This window comes from Nyctereutes procyonoides, unplaced genomic scaffold (assembly GCF_905146905.1).
Source record: "Nyctereutes procyonoides isolate TBG_1078 unplaced genomic scaffold, NYPRO_anot_genome, whole genome shotgun sequence".
Taxonomy (NCBI): Eukaryota; Metazoa; Chordata; class Mammalia; order Carnivora; family Canidae; genus Nyctereutes; species Nyctereutes procyonoides.
The window spans coordinates 2,070,585-2,085,932 of record NW_026575143.1 but is presented as its reverse complement, the minus strand read 5'-3'; the positions used below and the strand labels follow the sequence as shown (position 1 = coordinate 2,085,932).

At 34.3% G+C, this 15,348-nt stretch overlaps 1 protein-coding gene and 1 pseudogene across 5 annotated transcripts in view; both read right to left on the bottom strand.

Annotated features, from left to right (window-relative positions):
• Positions 1–15,348, bottom strand: part of CUL2 (cullin 2) — a 164,996-nt gene that overhangs the window by 14,897 nt on the left and 134,751 nt on the right. For all 5 annotated transcript variants that reach the window (XM_055308615.1, XM_055308611.1, XM_055308612.1 and 2 more), the window contains exons 7-16: positions 13,671–13,767; positions 13,460–13,570; positions 10,980–11,142; positions 8,153–8,277; positions 5,190–5,297; positions 3,940–3,999; positions 3,089–3,217; positions 2,893–2,979; positions 1,655–1,807; positions 1,305–1,382 (exon numbers count right to left, since the gene is read on the bottom strand). In XM_055308615.1, coding sequence (XP_055164590.1) covers positions 1,305–1,382; positions 1,655–1,807; positions 2,893–2,979; positions 3,089–3,217; positions 3,940–3,999; positions 5,190–5,297; positions 8,153–8,277; positions 10,980–11,142; positions 13,460–13,570; positions 13,671–13,767 — 1,111 coding nt within the window. The remainder of the gene's footprint in view (positions 1–1,304; positions 1,383–1,654; positions 1,808–2,892; positions 2,980–3,088; positions 3,218–3,939; positions 4,000–5,189; positions 5,298–8,152; positions 8,278–10,979; positions 11,143–13,459; positions 13,571–13,670; positions 13,768–15,348) is intronic.
• Positions 6,389–7,677, bottom strand: LOC129499036 (keratin, type I cytoskeletal 18-like; annotated as a pseudogene).

Here is a 15,348-nt window from a genome sequence, read left to right as displayed (position 1 = left end):
AACTTCATAATGTATGCATAACTCACTGGTTCACAACCTCAAATTGTTGCTCAAATTTGATAATGAAGATTTCTCTAGAAAAAAATGCTACCCAAACTTCCATCCAGTCAAGAAGAAACCTCTTTTGATGAGTTAATAAATAAAAAAGGGTCAGTTTCAAGAGAAATGAAAACATGTCCACTCAAAAACTTATACATGAATGTTCATAGCAGCATTATTCATATACCAAAAAGGTAGAAACACACCCACATGCCTATCAACTGATAAAAGGACAAATAAAATGTAGTACATCCATACAATGGATTATTTGGCAATAAAAAGGAATTAACTACTGATACATGCTACAACATAGGATGAACTCTGACATTATGCTAAGTGAATGAAGTCAGTCACAAATGATATGACTCTATGTGAGATGTCCAGATTAGGCAAATCAATAGAGAAAGCAGATTGGCTAGGGCTGGGAAAAGTGGGGGAGGGAGTTATATGCTTACCTAAAAGAGACCCTACAGAGCTCCCTAACCCCTTCTGACAGATGAGGACACAGAGAAGTCTGTGACCTAAAGAGGGCCCTCATCTGACTACGCTGGCACCTTGATCTCAGGCTTCCAGCTTCCAGAATTGTGAGAAATAAATCTGTTATTTATAGCAACACAATCTATGGTATTTAGTTAGATAGGACAAATGGTATATTAATTATATTAATAGGTAGGACATATGGTATATTAATTATATTTCAATAAAGTTGTAAAGATATACAGTCTCTTTAAAAGCTTTTTGGTAAGCACTGTAAGGTTTATATTTAGTCACACTTTAAAGCATTTTTTTCTGTATTATTTCACATTCCATATACTTACCTAAATTTCAGCCCAGAAACAAAAATAACTATTACAGGGGATAAACTATCACAGAGAAGGTACAAAAATGGCTCCAAATTCAAATGAAAAATTAGAAAATGACTGCTTTTAAGTACTGGGTTCTAAACTTCTTTTTTTTTTTTTGTTTGTTTTTTTTTTTTTTGGTTCTAAACTTCTAATATCAAAGTTTCTGTAAATTAAAACTGCTTAAGAGCAGATAACAAATTTAATAAAAGAGACACACTTTGACAAAGAAATGAATGACGTCCTTAGCATTTTAGTTTTGTATTTGGAACTACAATAATTTATATTCTTCCTATCAGGCAGACTAACTATAATTTGTGAATATACTTTTATATCACATGAGCCCTTAAAACTTTGGGAAAATATTTAAAGTAATATAACATGAAGACAATTATTGGTCTAACATATTTCCTGCAAACTTACCATCTGTACACTTTTCTCTAATTCCTGGGGAATTGCAAATGTGGATGAAGGAGCCTGAGTAAGAGGCCATGCACCAGCCTAGAACAAAGTTAAAAGAGATAAATATCTAACTTAAAAGTAAATATTTGTAAAATGATTTAAGCAATTAAAGCACCTTTTTTTTCACCTTCCTCAAAATCAACATTTCTATCATGACACATTTCATTCCAAATCAATATAACAACATAACTTTAGAAGCTACCATCCACTGAATGAAAGAAATGTAATCGGCATCCATTCATTCATTAATCCTTTGCATCAGAGTATTTGAAATGGTTAGCAAATGCCTTCAAAGGAACACATACTCATACCTGTAGAACATATATTTGAAAACTAATTCCCAAATCTATTACTGTGTCTTGGTTTTTGATAAAATTGTTGAACTTATTGTTGAGATCAGCACTGACACTCATATCTGTATACATCCGATGCAGCTTGCTGGTAAACTCGTAACCACAGGCTTGCTGTAAAAAAAAAAAAAAAATAGTTTTTAAAAATATACGATTTAAAAAGAAAAAAATAAAAAACCATATTCATTATTAAGACTGTGTTGCTACTGACAAGTCTATGGTCAAAGGTCCTATTTATATATTTACACCAAAGGCCTATATTTTTCATAATCCAAAGCAGCTATTCAAAACAAAATACTTCAATAAAACATTTTTATCAATGTAGAATACACAGATTTATGAAAAATGAATTTCCCTTTAAAACAAAAACTTTTGTATAAATCCATGTGTCTTATTTCAACACTACAAAATGCTCCATTATGTCTTATTTCAACACTACAAAATGCTCCATTACTGTATGTAAGATACCTTATAAGGTTTACATATAGTATCAAACACACATGAAAGATGACTGGGCATATTTGAGCCAGTAGTCAATTTAAAAAGGAGGGTACTTAGGCATATTTTTAATAGCACCCCCTGAATAATGAAGAAATCTACTTCCTTGAAATTATTCAAAAAAAAAAAAAGGAAAGAAATTATTCAAAACTCTGTTCTCACCATGACAGAAAATCTGGATCTAATCTTGGGATGTAAAATGCTTTGTGTTAACACTATTTTTAAAAATCAAAAGTTATTTATTGATTGATATATGTAAAAAGGATCACATAGTATATTCAATGTTTAGCATGCAGGAATTATCAACTACTAAGTAACCCAGGATAAATATGAATCAGTTACTACTTATCTCACTGGTGTATACACTATACACTAAAATGATGTAAAAATGAACTGAAATTCAACTGCACTCCAAAACTTGTACTTAAAAGAATAATTTAGGTGTATTCATTTACAAGTAATACAATTTTTTGTAAAGTTAACACTATTTATATCTTGTGGGTGATTCTAAATTAATATGCAGAGAGAGTCTGTGCTTTCAATATAGTATTTGCACATACCACATGAATATGTATTTTATATTTTAACCAGTTACCTATTGATGAAATATTTATTTCATTACCACATATAATGCTGCTATGAGTATCTTTCTGTGCTAGTGGGATAATTTTAGGACATTATCAGATAAAGGCTTAAATTACCTTTAATTTATTGATCATGGCTTCTTCAGAATCCATAGACATAGATAACCCGTGAATTAAACGTTTTGCCAGCATTCTTGCGTAGAACTATATTAAAAAAATTTTTTAAAGATTATTTCCTTTCTGATGATTTGAAGTTCAAAACTAAATCAAAGCTGACTAAAACACAAATAAAACTTCTCTGTTAACAACTTACCTTTTGAAAAACATCTTTATCATCGATATACTTGAAAACGGTAATGAAGCTCGTGAGTTTGTCCTCTACTTCATTCTCAGTCATCCCCTTCGCTGACTTCTTTAATAAGTTGTCACAGTACTTAGCAAGCTCAAGTAGAAATTGACAGTAAATCTTAGAAAGGGCCTTTCTGTACATATCATGCCTCAAAGGAGGCAAAGTGGCAACAATACAAAATAAGATCAATGGACAGGGTCTTTGCCATACTTAAGTGTATGTTTTAAAAATTATGAACATGCACCAAAAAGCTTAAAATATGCCATAAGGTAAGTATTAAAAAAAAACTAGAAATAAGTAAAAATATCTAATCAACATGTAGAGACCAATAAAGCATTGATTTAAGTAACATAAGTTTCAAAAGAACACCTAGATGAGTTTTGAGAGGCTCTGGTATTTTTGACATTAAGAAAATACTTTTTAAAAATCTTGCAACAACCTTGTAAACAAGTTTCCTTTAACGGCTATCAAAAATTTACCAGCCAATTTCCTTTAGATTTTAGATAAAATAAAATCCCTAGGAGAAGTAATGCAAATTGTTTCAAAGTGCATGTACTTTAAAGAGCAAAGGTTGTAAAATGGAGTTATTTTCCCTGCCAGTTATCCCTTTAAAAAAGGCTTTCATATATGGCTGTCTGCATTCCTTAAATAAATGACAAATCATACACAATAGACATCCTTGCTTTTATTTTTAATAATTTAACTTCATCTATTTTTCTGAAAGATACTACAAAACCAAATTAATTTGACACTCTCCTCAGTTTTCTAATACTAATTTTCCATAAGATTAATTTTTAAGCAACCATCAAACTTACCAGTTCAGGTGCTTTGCAAACCGACTTGGGTTCTCTGTAATTTACAACTGATGTAAGGGCCTAAGTAAGAAAACAGATCAGTAATTAGACCCCAGTAATAGGGTAAAAGTGCAGCTGATTCAATATAGTATGCTATAATCTGTTTATCCGAAAATTACTACCTCACACAAAACACAGCATTCCTGTTTTCATATTTAATGCAGAATAAATTTCTCACTGCATCCCTAATGAGAATTACATAAAAATTATAAATACTGCTCCCACTGAAAGATATTCTCTATAATTCATTACTAGTATTTGAACATGGATAAGACTACACTTTTAAAAATCTTACAATGGGGCAGCCATGGTGGCCCAGCGGTTTAGCGCCGTCTTCAGCCCAGGGCATGATCCTGGAGATCGGGGATCAAGTCCCACATCAGGCTCCCTGCATGGAGCCTGCTTCTCCCTCTGCCTGTGTTTCTGCCTCTCTCTCTCTGTCTCTCATGAATAAATAAAATCTTTAAAAAATAAAAATAAATAAAAATAAATAAAATAAAATAAAAATCTTCTAATGACCATGTAAACAAATTTCCTTTAAAGTGTACCAAAATCCAAAAGTTTATAAAACCTATTTATTTTTCTTTCAAATATTATTCAGTATAGTAGCCTAAGTACTATATTTAAAGAAAAAATCAACACTAAAGAATATTAAAACTATACATGCATTTTAAAAAAATATTTTATTTTTTCCATGCCAGGATCTCAGCATCACACCCTGAGCCAAAGACAGAGACACTCAACAACTGAGCCACCCAGGCGTCCCTATACATGCATTTTTAAATTTTTTTTTTTAATTTATGATAGTCACAGAGAGAGAGAGGCAGAGACACAGGCAGAGGGAGAAGCAGGCTCCATGCACTGGGAGCCCGATGTGGGATTCGATCCTGGGTCTCCAGGATCGCGCCCTGGGCCAAAGGCAGGCGCCAAACCGCTGCGCCACCCAGGGATCCCTATACATGCATTTTTAGAAGACATTAGCTTATTAGCCATTTCCCCTATGTAGCATACACATGGGAAATTCAATCCCCATATAATTCAAGCAATCCATTTAACCAGTTATTAATCGAAAAGTTCTCTATTTTGACTTTGTCTAAATTAGAAATCATATACACAATTAGAAGCCCTAATTTTGAAACTGCCTAAAGAATAGTGATTAAAGAGAATTATATATACATATAAAGAATTATATATACATATAAAAAAGTTACCTTGTCCAATGCACTCATAAAGTGCTGATCACCATTTAAAACAGTGTTTATAAGTTGAACAAATTTTCCATGTACTTCCAAAACTGACTCCACAAATAGTGTTGGCATCTAAAAGTATGAAATAGAAAGTACAAATCACATTTTAAGAAGTTTAAGGATAAAATTAGGCTTATTAAAGAATTGTTTAATTATGCATAACATTTTCCCTAAGCAGATTAATGTTATACACACACACACACCCTCAAAAATGTTTTTAGATAAGATGGCCTTAAAAATCTAAAAGTTTAAGATTGAAATTAGCTTGTCACTCAACACCAGAAATGCAGGATTGGAGTACTTCTGCCAGAAGGATCCACTAAAAACAACTTTCTCTGTTGAAATGCCATTATATTCAGAGTAACAAGATACAGCCTCTGAACTACCAGGCCTATTCTTTCATAGATGATTACATAAACAAAAACTGCCTCCAAAGCTACTGAAGGCTGAGAGAGAAAGAAGAGTTAAAAAGCCAGAATCTGTGAAAAGAGAGATCTCTAAACTAAGCAGTACAACCCCCCATATATCAGAGGGAAAAAAAAGTATCTAGCAGTGCAAAAGTGAGCTTTTGAACTTAATGGAGGGAATTATGCCAACTAAAATTATTTGGGTCTACTACAAACATATTCTCTTATACTTCCATCCCCCTCCCCACTCTATCCTTGACAAGTCTATGCCTCTTTGCCAGGTATCATTCAACACCCTGAACCTAAAAAACTAATAATATAAACTAGTGGTTTTACTTATGCATTATTGTGTCAGAAAATAAAATTCACTGAAATGATCAGCAGTTAATAAATGCTCCTGAACAATGATGTTTGTACAGAAATTACTGCAAATGAAGAGCCAAAGCTCTACTTCAGGAAGAGTAGTAACATTTCACGTCATGTCTATCTTATTCGTTAAACCATCCCTAGTAATAACAGAGAAGGTGATCCAACATGATTTGATGACAGTAACACATTTTGAGAGGAAAGATACCTTGCTGTATATATAGTCATTTGATTGCCAGGGAACTCTTCAGAAAGACAAGTATTATGGATATGAGGATCATTGCTGGGTATTTTGGGTAGCAAGCATATATGTAGGGAAGATTTTTTTTTTTTAACTTCTGAACCTTTAATTGGCCTCCTGCTCCTCAAAGGGTACCCCGTTTTGCTGCCTCAATGCCTCAGAATTTTGGTGTCGTTGGTCTCAGACACCACCTTGCCGTCCACGATCTTGTGGGTGGTGCTCTTCTGGATGGTCTGCAGAGTTGCCGCTGTCCAGGGCGTCAGTAAGACTGAAGTCCTCCTGTTTTCCAACAGGCGACAGTAGGTGGCAATCTCAGCCTCCAGCTTGATCTTGACATTCAGCAGGGCCTCATACTCCTGGGCCTGGCGCTGCCTCTCTGCCCAGGTCTGGGACAGCCCTGACTCCAACTGCAGCAGGACCCCGTTGAGCTGCTCCATCTGCATCGTGTAGCGGGTCTTGACCTCCCTCATGCTGTTCTCCAAGCTGGCCTTCAGGTTTCTCATGGAGTCTAGGTTGATCTCCAAGGACTGGGCAGTACATCTAAGCTCCGTGAGGGTCATCTCAGCTTCTCCAATCTCAACAGTCTGTGTGGTGACCACTGAGGTGCTTTCCTCGATCTGCTGAGACCAGTACTTGTCCAGCTCCTCCCAGTTCTTCTGAGTCAGCTCATCATACTGGGCCCGGATATCTGCTGTGATCTTGCTGAGGTCCTGAGATTTGGGGGCATCCAACTTCACCGTCAACCCAGAGTTGGCGATTTGGTTTTGTAGACCCTTTACTTCCTCCTCATGGTTCTTCTTCATGAAGAGCAGCTCCTCGAGAGCCTCAATCTCTGTCTCTAGCTGAGCCAAGTGACATTGGTGTCATCAATGACCTTGCGGAGCCCATGGATGTCGCTCTCCACAGACTGGTGCATGGCCAGCTCTGTCTCATACTTGACGCGGAAGTCGTCAGCAGCAAGCCGGGCATTGCCAATCTGCAGAACAATGCGGGCATTGTCCACAGCACTTGCAAAGATCTGAGCCCTCAGGTCCTCAATGGTCTTGAAGTAATGCCCCCAGTCTCTGACCTGGGGGCTGTTCTTCTCCAGGTGTTCCCAGATTTTCATCTCCAGTCTCTGATTATCAGCCTTCAGGCTCCTCACCCTCTCCAGGTAGGAGGCCAGGTGGTCATTCTGGTCTTGTATGGTCTCCTTCTCACCCTGGATGCCCCCTATGCCTGCCAGACCCCCGGCCATCCCCACAGCCCAGCCCCCAGACCCCTAGCCGCCCCGGAAGCTGGTGGAGCGGGATACGGAGATCCGGCAGCCTGAGCCCCACACGCCTGCATAGATGGTGGCCGCGCTGCTGCTGATGGGCCTGACCCGGTGGCTGGGTGACTGCACGGAGCCCAGGAACCGGTAGTTGGAAGAGAAGGTGGAGCGGGTGGTGAACCTCATGCTGCTTGGAGAGCCAGAGAGCAACTCGGGAGGCCAGGGCTCAGACTCGGGCCAGGGCTAGGGAAGACTCTTTTAATTTAAATTTGCTTCCTGGACTACCAAATTCAAAGCATATATAAAGAAAATAAATTGTAAGTTGTCTATTATTACCACTGATTAACACTATGACCATCACAACTATTAATGCCAATTACATTTAGAAATAGCAAAAGTATTTTTCTGAGAGAAGTTAAACAACTGCTAAATGAACATATCAATATGACTAAGAAGCAGCCTATCTCAATCAATGATTTTCTAATAATATGAAAATTCTAAAATGAGGCCAACAAACTGCAAGTATAAAACATTTTAATAAAGATGTTTCGTTTGTAATGGTAGGACTTTTCTGTCATTGTTTAAAACAGTAAAATCATATGAAAAACTCCACGATAATCTGATTAAGAGAAAAAAATATCCAGTTCCTTATGTAACTCACATTTTCCTGAGTAAGATTACTGGTTGCTCTAAGCCCCTCATCATAGATATGATTTTGCAGTTCCTGAATCATATGAGGTAAACCAGTGGACACAGCACGAAGTAAGACATACATATTTGCCATGTCTGAAGAAAAAAAGAAATTTGATTATTGAATTTCCAAAGAGTTAAAAAAAATATTTTAATGTATTTGGTAATATACAGTTCAAAATGCAGAATTACAAGAGAATGCAGAGAAGGTTCCCTGCACCCATCTCTCCAAAGCAATATTGTAGTCAATACCATTTCAAAGGTGTTTCATGCATATTCAAACACACACATACTGTTTTCCTTCTGCCCCTTTTAATACAAATAGTGTAGCATATTTTATGTATTATTTGCAATTGAAGAACATAACATTTTAACTTAGACATCTCTTTATATCATTACATAAAGTGTATTTTACAACTGCATAACACCTCATTATATGGCTATACTACAATTTCTTAAAAATTGATGAAAATTTGGTTGTTTCCAATCTCTTGATATTACAATATTACAATTAATATTTCTGTATATAGGCAAGAATATCTGTAGTATAAATCCCTGGAAGTGGAACTGTTGAGTTAAAGCTTCATCTTATAGGCAGATCCTTGTAACATAGCTCCCAATACCAGGAAGTTCTCTTGGCAACAACGAGTCATCAGACATTTGGTTTTTCCCATTGAGAGCTGAAAATCATGTCTCAGTGCAATGCTTTTTAAATTTTTTCTTGAAATATAACATACATAGACAAGGTGTACAAATCCCCCCCCGAATGTGTATCTCAATGAATTATCGTAAGTGAACACATACATACCCATGTTATCACCCCCAGAGTAAGAAAAGACATTCTCCACACCCAGAAGTTCCTTTCATAACTCTTCCCAATCACTACTCCTCTTGCTCTTCTGCAAAGGTAACCACTGTCATGACCTACCAACCCACTGATTAGCTTTGTCTGTTTTGAACTATTTATAAAAATGGAATCATACAATTCCTTCATGTTTAGTTTCTTTTGTTCAACAGGTTTATAAGGCTCATCTACATTTTGTATGTAGTTGTAATATGTTCATTTTCACTCCTCTAATAATATTCCATTGTAGGAGTATACTGTACTTTATTCTACTATTACTGGACATTTGTGTTGTTTCTGGTTTGGAGCTAACTCAATTAAGGCTGCTATGAACATTTTTGTTCCTTTTTATACATATCTGCATGCAGTTTGGGTGGGGGATTATACATCCAGGAGAGGAATGGTTGGATCAAGATGTGCATACAGTCAGCTTTAAGAGTCAATGTTGGTTTTTCAAAGTAGTTGCATCAATTTATACTCTGAGCTCAGGGTACATAACAAGTTCTCGCTATTTCACACACTTCCCAACACTTAGTATATTTGGTCTTTTAAATTTTATATCAAAATGTGAGTACTGATATCTTAGTGTGGCTTTTAATTTGCATTCCCCTACTTTAATAAGATCGAGGGCCTTTGTATAAGTTTCCTGGCCACTTGGATATACTCTACCCTGCAGTATCTATTCAAATTTCCTGACCATTTTATATTTTGGACATAAACCGTTTTTAGAGATTGCAAATATATTACCCTATGATTATCTTTTGATACTTTTAATGGTATTTTAAGGCTACCCTATGATTATCTTTTAATACTTTTAATGGTTTTTTAAGGATCCAAAGTTTTTAATTTTAATGTAGTCCACTTGATCAATCTTTCCTTTGTGGTTAGTGTTTTTTGTGTCTCATCTAAAATATCTGTCCCTACCTCAAGGTTGTGAGGTTATTCTCCTATAACATCTTCTTGAAGTATTCCTGTTTTACATGTAGGTCAAAAGCCTACAATGTATTGATTGATTCTGTATATGGTGTCTGAGGTAGAGATCAAATTTTGCTTTTTTCCCAAGTGTATATCCAGTGGATTCAGCACTATGTGTTAAAAAGACTATCCTTCACCCACTGCTCTACAATGTCACAATGGGCTTAAGCCAAGGATTTCTGTAGGGTTTACTTCTCGGCTCTGTTTTAATTTAGTCCATTGGTCTATTTGTCTACCCTCACGCCAGGGCCTCATTGTCCTCACTACTGTGGTTTTAGTCACGCTATCCTGCAAAGTCTTCTCATAATGGTCTTCAAAACTGTCTTGACTTTTCTTAGACTCTTAGTCTAAGAGTTTAACCTTCAGAATTAAAACAAACAAACAAAAACACTTCAGTTTTGAGTAGATTCTCCTGGATCTATAAACCAATGTTGCTTTCAACAATGTTTTTTTTTTTTTTCTGTGTAGGTCTGGCATGTATCTCGTTATGTTTATTCCTTGTTATTCCCCGTTGTGTGACAATACTTTCTTCTTTAAAAAAAAATTCCATTTTTTTACTGCTCATGACTAGAATCTCATATCTTTATTTTGTATTTTCCTCTATTTTGAATAAGATTGAGCATCTGCATATATTTAAAATCAATTTATATTTCTTTTTCATCTTTGTTTTTTTTTCTATTTATTAGAAACTCTTAATATATTAAGGAAATTAGCCCTTGTGATATATAAAAAATGTGCACTTTTTCCTAGCTTTTGACTTTGGAATACCTTTTGAAAACATATCTTTCCAAAAAAATCTTTTAAAATAGATTATTAAGAATTGGTAAAAAGGCATATTGAGTATTTGAGAGACTACTACTAAAAATGTTTGAATTCCTTTTTTTTCTTAATGTTTGATTTCTAAGAAAGCTTGGAGATGATGTAGAAAGTGGGTTTCTAATTTAGTTTCTATTCACATTTACTATTTCATATCACTTACCATTTTTTTTCTCTTGTCGGATAATATTATGACATTCTGCATGTAAGAACTGTAAGTGGTCTGCTACCATTCGTTGCTGACATTCATGAATCACTTTAGTATATGAACTTGGATGCAAGTATTTTCGACATCGAATTTCTTCATCTTTTAATCTACCTAGAACCTTTAAAAATATATTCTTATAGTCATGACCCACTATGAGGAAAAACCTGTAATATCAGTAAATAATTTAGGTAATCTAATTTTAATGGCTCAATTAAAAATAGCCAGGTAACAAGAATTACATAACCAATTTAAACCCACATTTCATAAATCATTTCAAATATTTATTTAGGCTAATATCTATCACCTACATTTTACCGAAATCTTACGAACACGAACTAAAGTTAAGTGGTCTGCATTCTGTTTTCATTTACTGACTCTAATCATCCTATTATATAAACAACCCAACATGCAACAGGAAAAGTGGTAAAAATTATTAAAAACCAGAACAGGTGGTCACTTTATGAATATTTAACTATCAAACTAAAAAATAGTTTACATCAACTGGATCAAGTACATTAATTTAATTATTTTATGTTGGTCCCTCTTCTTATAAAATGTAAATATAAACAGTATGTACATGAGAATTATCAAATTAAAGACTTCATTAAAATTTCTGAAAGTCAAATATATTCAGCCATAGTTAAAGATGTCAATCAAGAGCTTTAGTAAAGCTTATCCTATATAAGAAACACTGGTCTACAAACAATACACTGATTGACATTAACAAGAACCAGCTAATAAAGACTAATAGCTAGAGAATCTAGCCATTTCTACCTCAAAACAAAATTACATTTGCAATAAAAATCCTAGCACATACAGACACATACAAATGTTTAGACTTCGAAAGCGTTCTGCAATGTGAAACTATTGTAACTGGAGTTTCTGAGCTTAAATGGTTCCAGAAAACTGTATAATAAGCCTTTGGGGAGTACTGCCAAGTTTATCTGGGCATCAGAAGGTGATACTGGGAAGGAAAGTGATGCTGAGAGGGGAAATAACACATCGCTCCTGAATAACTCTCAGATACCTTTTAGAAAATGAGGCAAAGACTGAAGAGAGGGTCCCATCTTTCCTACATTGCTCCCCTGTGGAGCCAAAAGTCCAGGGCAAAGCCACAGAAACCAAAAGGAAGTATGTGGACTAAAAGATGTTCAGCACATATTTAATCAACCAAGAAAGTCATTTTTATCAAAAAGTTTTTCTTTTAAAATAAAAATATCCCTTAAAAGGACTATGCCTATTAGTCATTATAGTGTACTATAACTTTAATGTTTATGGCTTAACTAAATGTAAGAGGAATTAGAGTCAGGAGTCCATATTCTAGACATTATATGGTTCTATAAGTGGAACATACAATATTTTTGAAAAGAGCCTCTTTTTGAGAGCCAAATATAACAAGGAGGGTATGTATCACTGATAATCCCAGTGCACTTTTCAATAGTGGATCTAGAACCTTTAACAGGAGTCTAAGAAGCAAAAAAATGGCCTAAAGCTAAGAACCACTGACTTGGTGTATGTAACCTGCACTTAATAGATATAGAAAAATGTCCTACAGGGCCTACTGGAGGTCCTATAGCTAATTAGTAACAACAGCAGGAAGAAAATTAAACAACTCAGACTTTTATACCTGGGCTTTGTGGAATATATAACAATGTATCAGTAAGTACTGATATTTCTTGACCTGTGACTTATGGAGGCCACTCTATAACTATTCTACTTGTAACACATTATCTTCTTGGCTAAATAAACTACCAAAAATCATTCTATAATAAAATGCTTGGAACTCAACACCACAAATGAAAAAACCTGGCTAAAAATTTCATACATCTTATATGGTAACTGACTTTATTACATGACTATTCCTTTACTAAAAACAAAAACAAACAAACAAAAACAAACAAAAAATAGAAAAATTTAAAAATACTAATCAATATGTGTTGGTTTACAGATTAATTAAAATTTCTTGTGGAGGTTTTTCTCAGTCTTCCAAAAACTGAACAGACCAAGAGAGTAACTGATCCAAGGATTTAGAATTATTATATTTTTCCTTCCATTTGAAAAGAAGGAAAGATAAAAACCCAAACACACCTAGCTTCTATGCTTGTCCTATTCCTTAAACATCTAACTAAATTAAAATATAGTTTATTCTTTTGCCAAGAATGTGAATATTAATTTTAAAGACAAGAAAATCAAGCAATCAGGATTTATCAAGAAGTATCAACCATGATGAAAATTGGATAGAATTTTTTTCTCATGGAGAATGCCCCGATTTATCAATAGGTAGTGTACATTAGCTACAACTCAGAGTAATGATCAAAAAAAAAAAAAAAAAAAACACAACTCACCAAAGAAATATATTAAGAAAACAAATATTAAATAAAACCATGCCTGATATGTAAGAGATGATGCATTTAACATAATACGTTCCTTCTTACCTTTTCCATATACTGTGAGCAGTTTGATTCTTGTAATAAATTCGAAGCTTCTTGTTTGTAATACTCTCCTGTTTCAGTCAGAAAGGGAGACTCAAAGATTTCCTGATAAAACTATATAAATCAATTAAAATAATATTTTAAAAATTAGGAAAAAGTAGTTTAAGAAATTAAAGGACTGATTATGTTTTTAAAGGAGGCTTTTTATTTTTACCTTTAAGGGGAATTTTTTCTTATACTGTTCAACATGAACAAAGGAGTTAATAACCCCATGGATTACTTTCTGGTTTGGGTCTTCTCCACCACGATCACTAAAACGAGGTATAATAAAAAAAAAATATTGAGAATACAAATTATCTATGGAAAAATGCCAAAAATATGGCTGCTTATTCTATCGGTTTAATCAAATTATAAGGCATTATAAAGGTCAATGCCAGCTTGATGCTTAAAAATAATTTTTTCATATCAGAGCTGAATATTTATGACAGTTAATATACTCATTAGATAACATTTTAATAAATAAAAGCTTTGATTGTTACATTAATACATTTGATTACATTGATACTAAGATGACATTTCTTTAATTTTAAAGTAGACGTGAGACCATCAATTTAAGACCTGAATACTGCTGGTTAAGAATATTTGAATTTCACTTGCCAAAAAATCTATTATTAGACAATTTGGTCTGAGAATTCAGTCTGAATCATTACAAGTATGCCGATAGTGATTTGACAATATGCATTCCTCAAAGGTACATTTTATATATTATCACTCACTGAAGGGACTAATAGCTGTTGTTCTCTAAGAGATCTGCTAAAGCCACTGAGTTGCTTTCCATTCAAACACAAAGGTATTTCTCTGTTTTAGTATTTTCACATTTCTTTACAGTTGCAAAGGAATCTAAAATCATCGCAATTATTCATATGACATTTGGTAAGTTCCTATTTAGCCAAAGCACTATGTGTGATGCAAGTTTTAATCATGATAAGAAATGTAGGTTAGTATCAGGTTTTCTAATTACAGAAAGAGGAAAATGACATCAAAAAAGTAGTTTGCCTAAAGCCACCATCAGTCTGGTCCTAAGTTGGGAATTTCTGGCTCCAGGACTAAAGCTCAAGTCAAAGCATTACACAGTTGAAGGTGTACCTTCCTACAGGCAATCTTTCACCTCATTTTAAAATGTTTTTTTCTCTAAATAATTATTTTATAAAAATGGCAACAGAAAATATATTATCATCATTCCATCGTAAAAGCTTCTTGTTCTTTATAATAGGGTATAAAGACTTTCGAATATTGTCCCTCCTTGCTTCCACATCATCCCTCCAGTCCTCTTTCATTCTTCCTTTAATTATCTGGATAGTCTGGGAAAAGATTTTTGTATATGAATTAATATGGGTATGGTAATTCTGTCAGTGATAACATCTCAGATACAAAGTCTACATTTTGTTATTACTAATAAAAACAATGAGTTTCTCTAAGGTTACACACAGTGAGCTCATTTACTCTATTCATCTTCCATTACTTCCTTCCTAAACCCAAATCAAATCTGGTGAAATAATGATTTAACCAATGTTATCTATTTGAAACACATCGGGGCTTTTTTCCTTTTAACTTTGCCTAGACCAAATAAGAATCAGTCAAGAATGTGATACATCTGAAGATTTGGAAAATCTGGTTACCTAAATTTTTTTTCGTGACCAAATCCTATTTTCCTTGCTCAGCACCAGGAAAACATCCACTCCTGATATTCTCAGCACTCCTGCCATTTGTTTCTGATCCCAAAATGCCCAGATAAGCTGGAATCAGGTAACATACTGTCTAGAAGAAACAATGATATTCCTACTGCTTAATAACTAAGTTGTCCTCCCTTAAAAGGTAACAACAGAACTCAA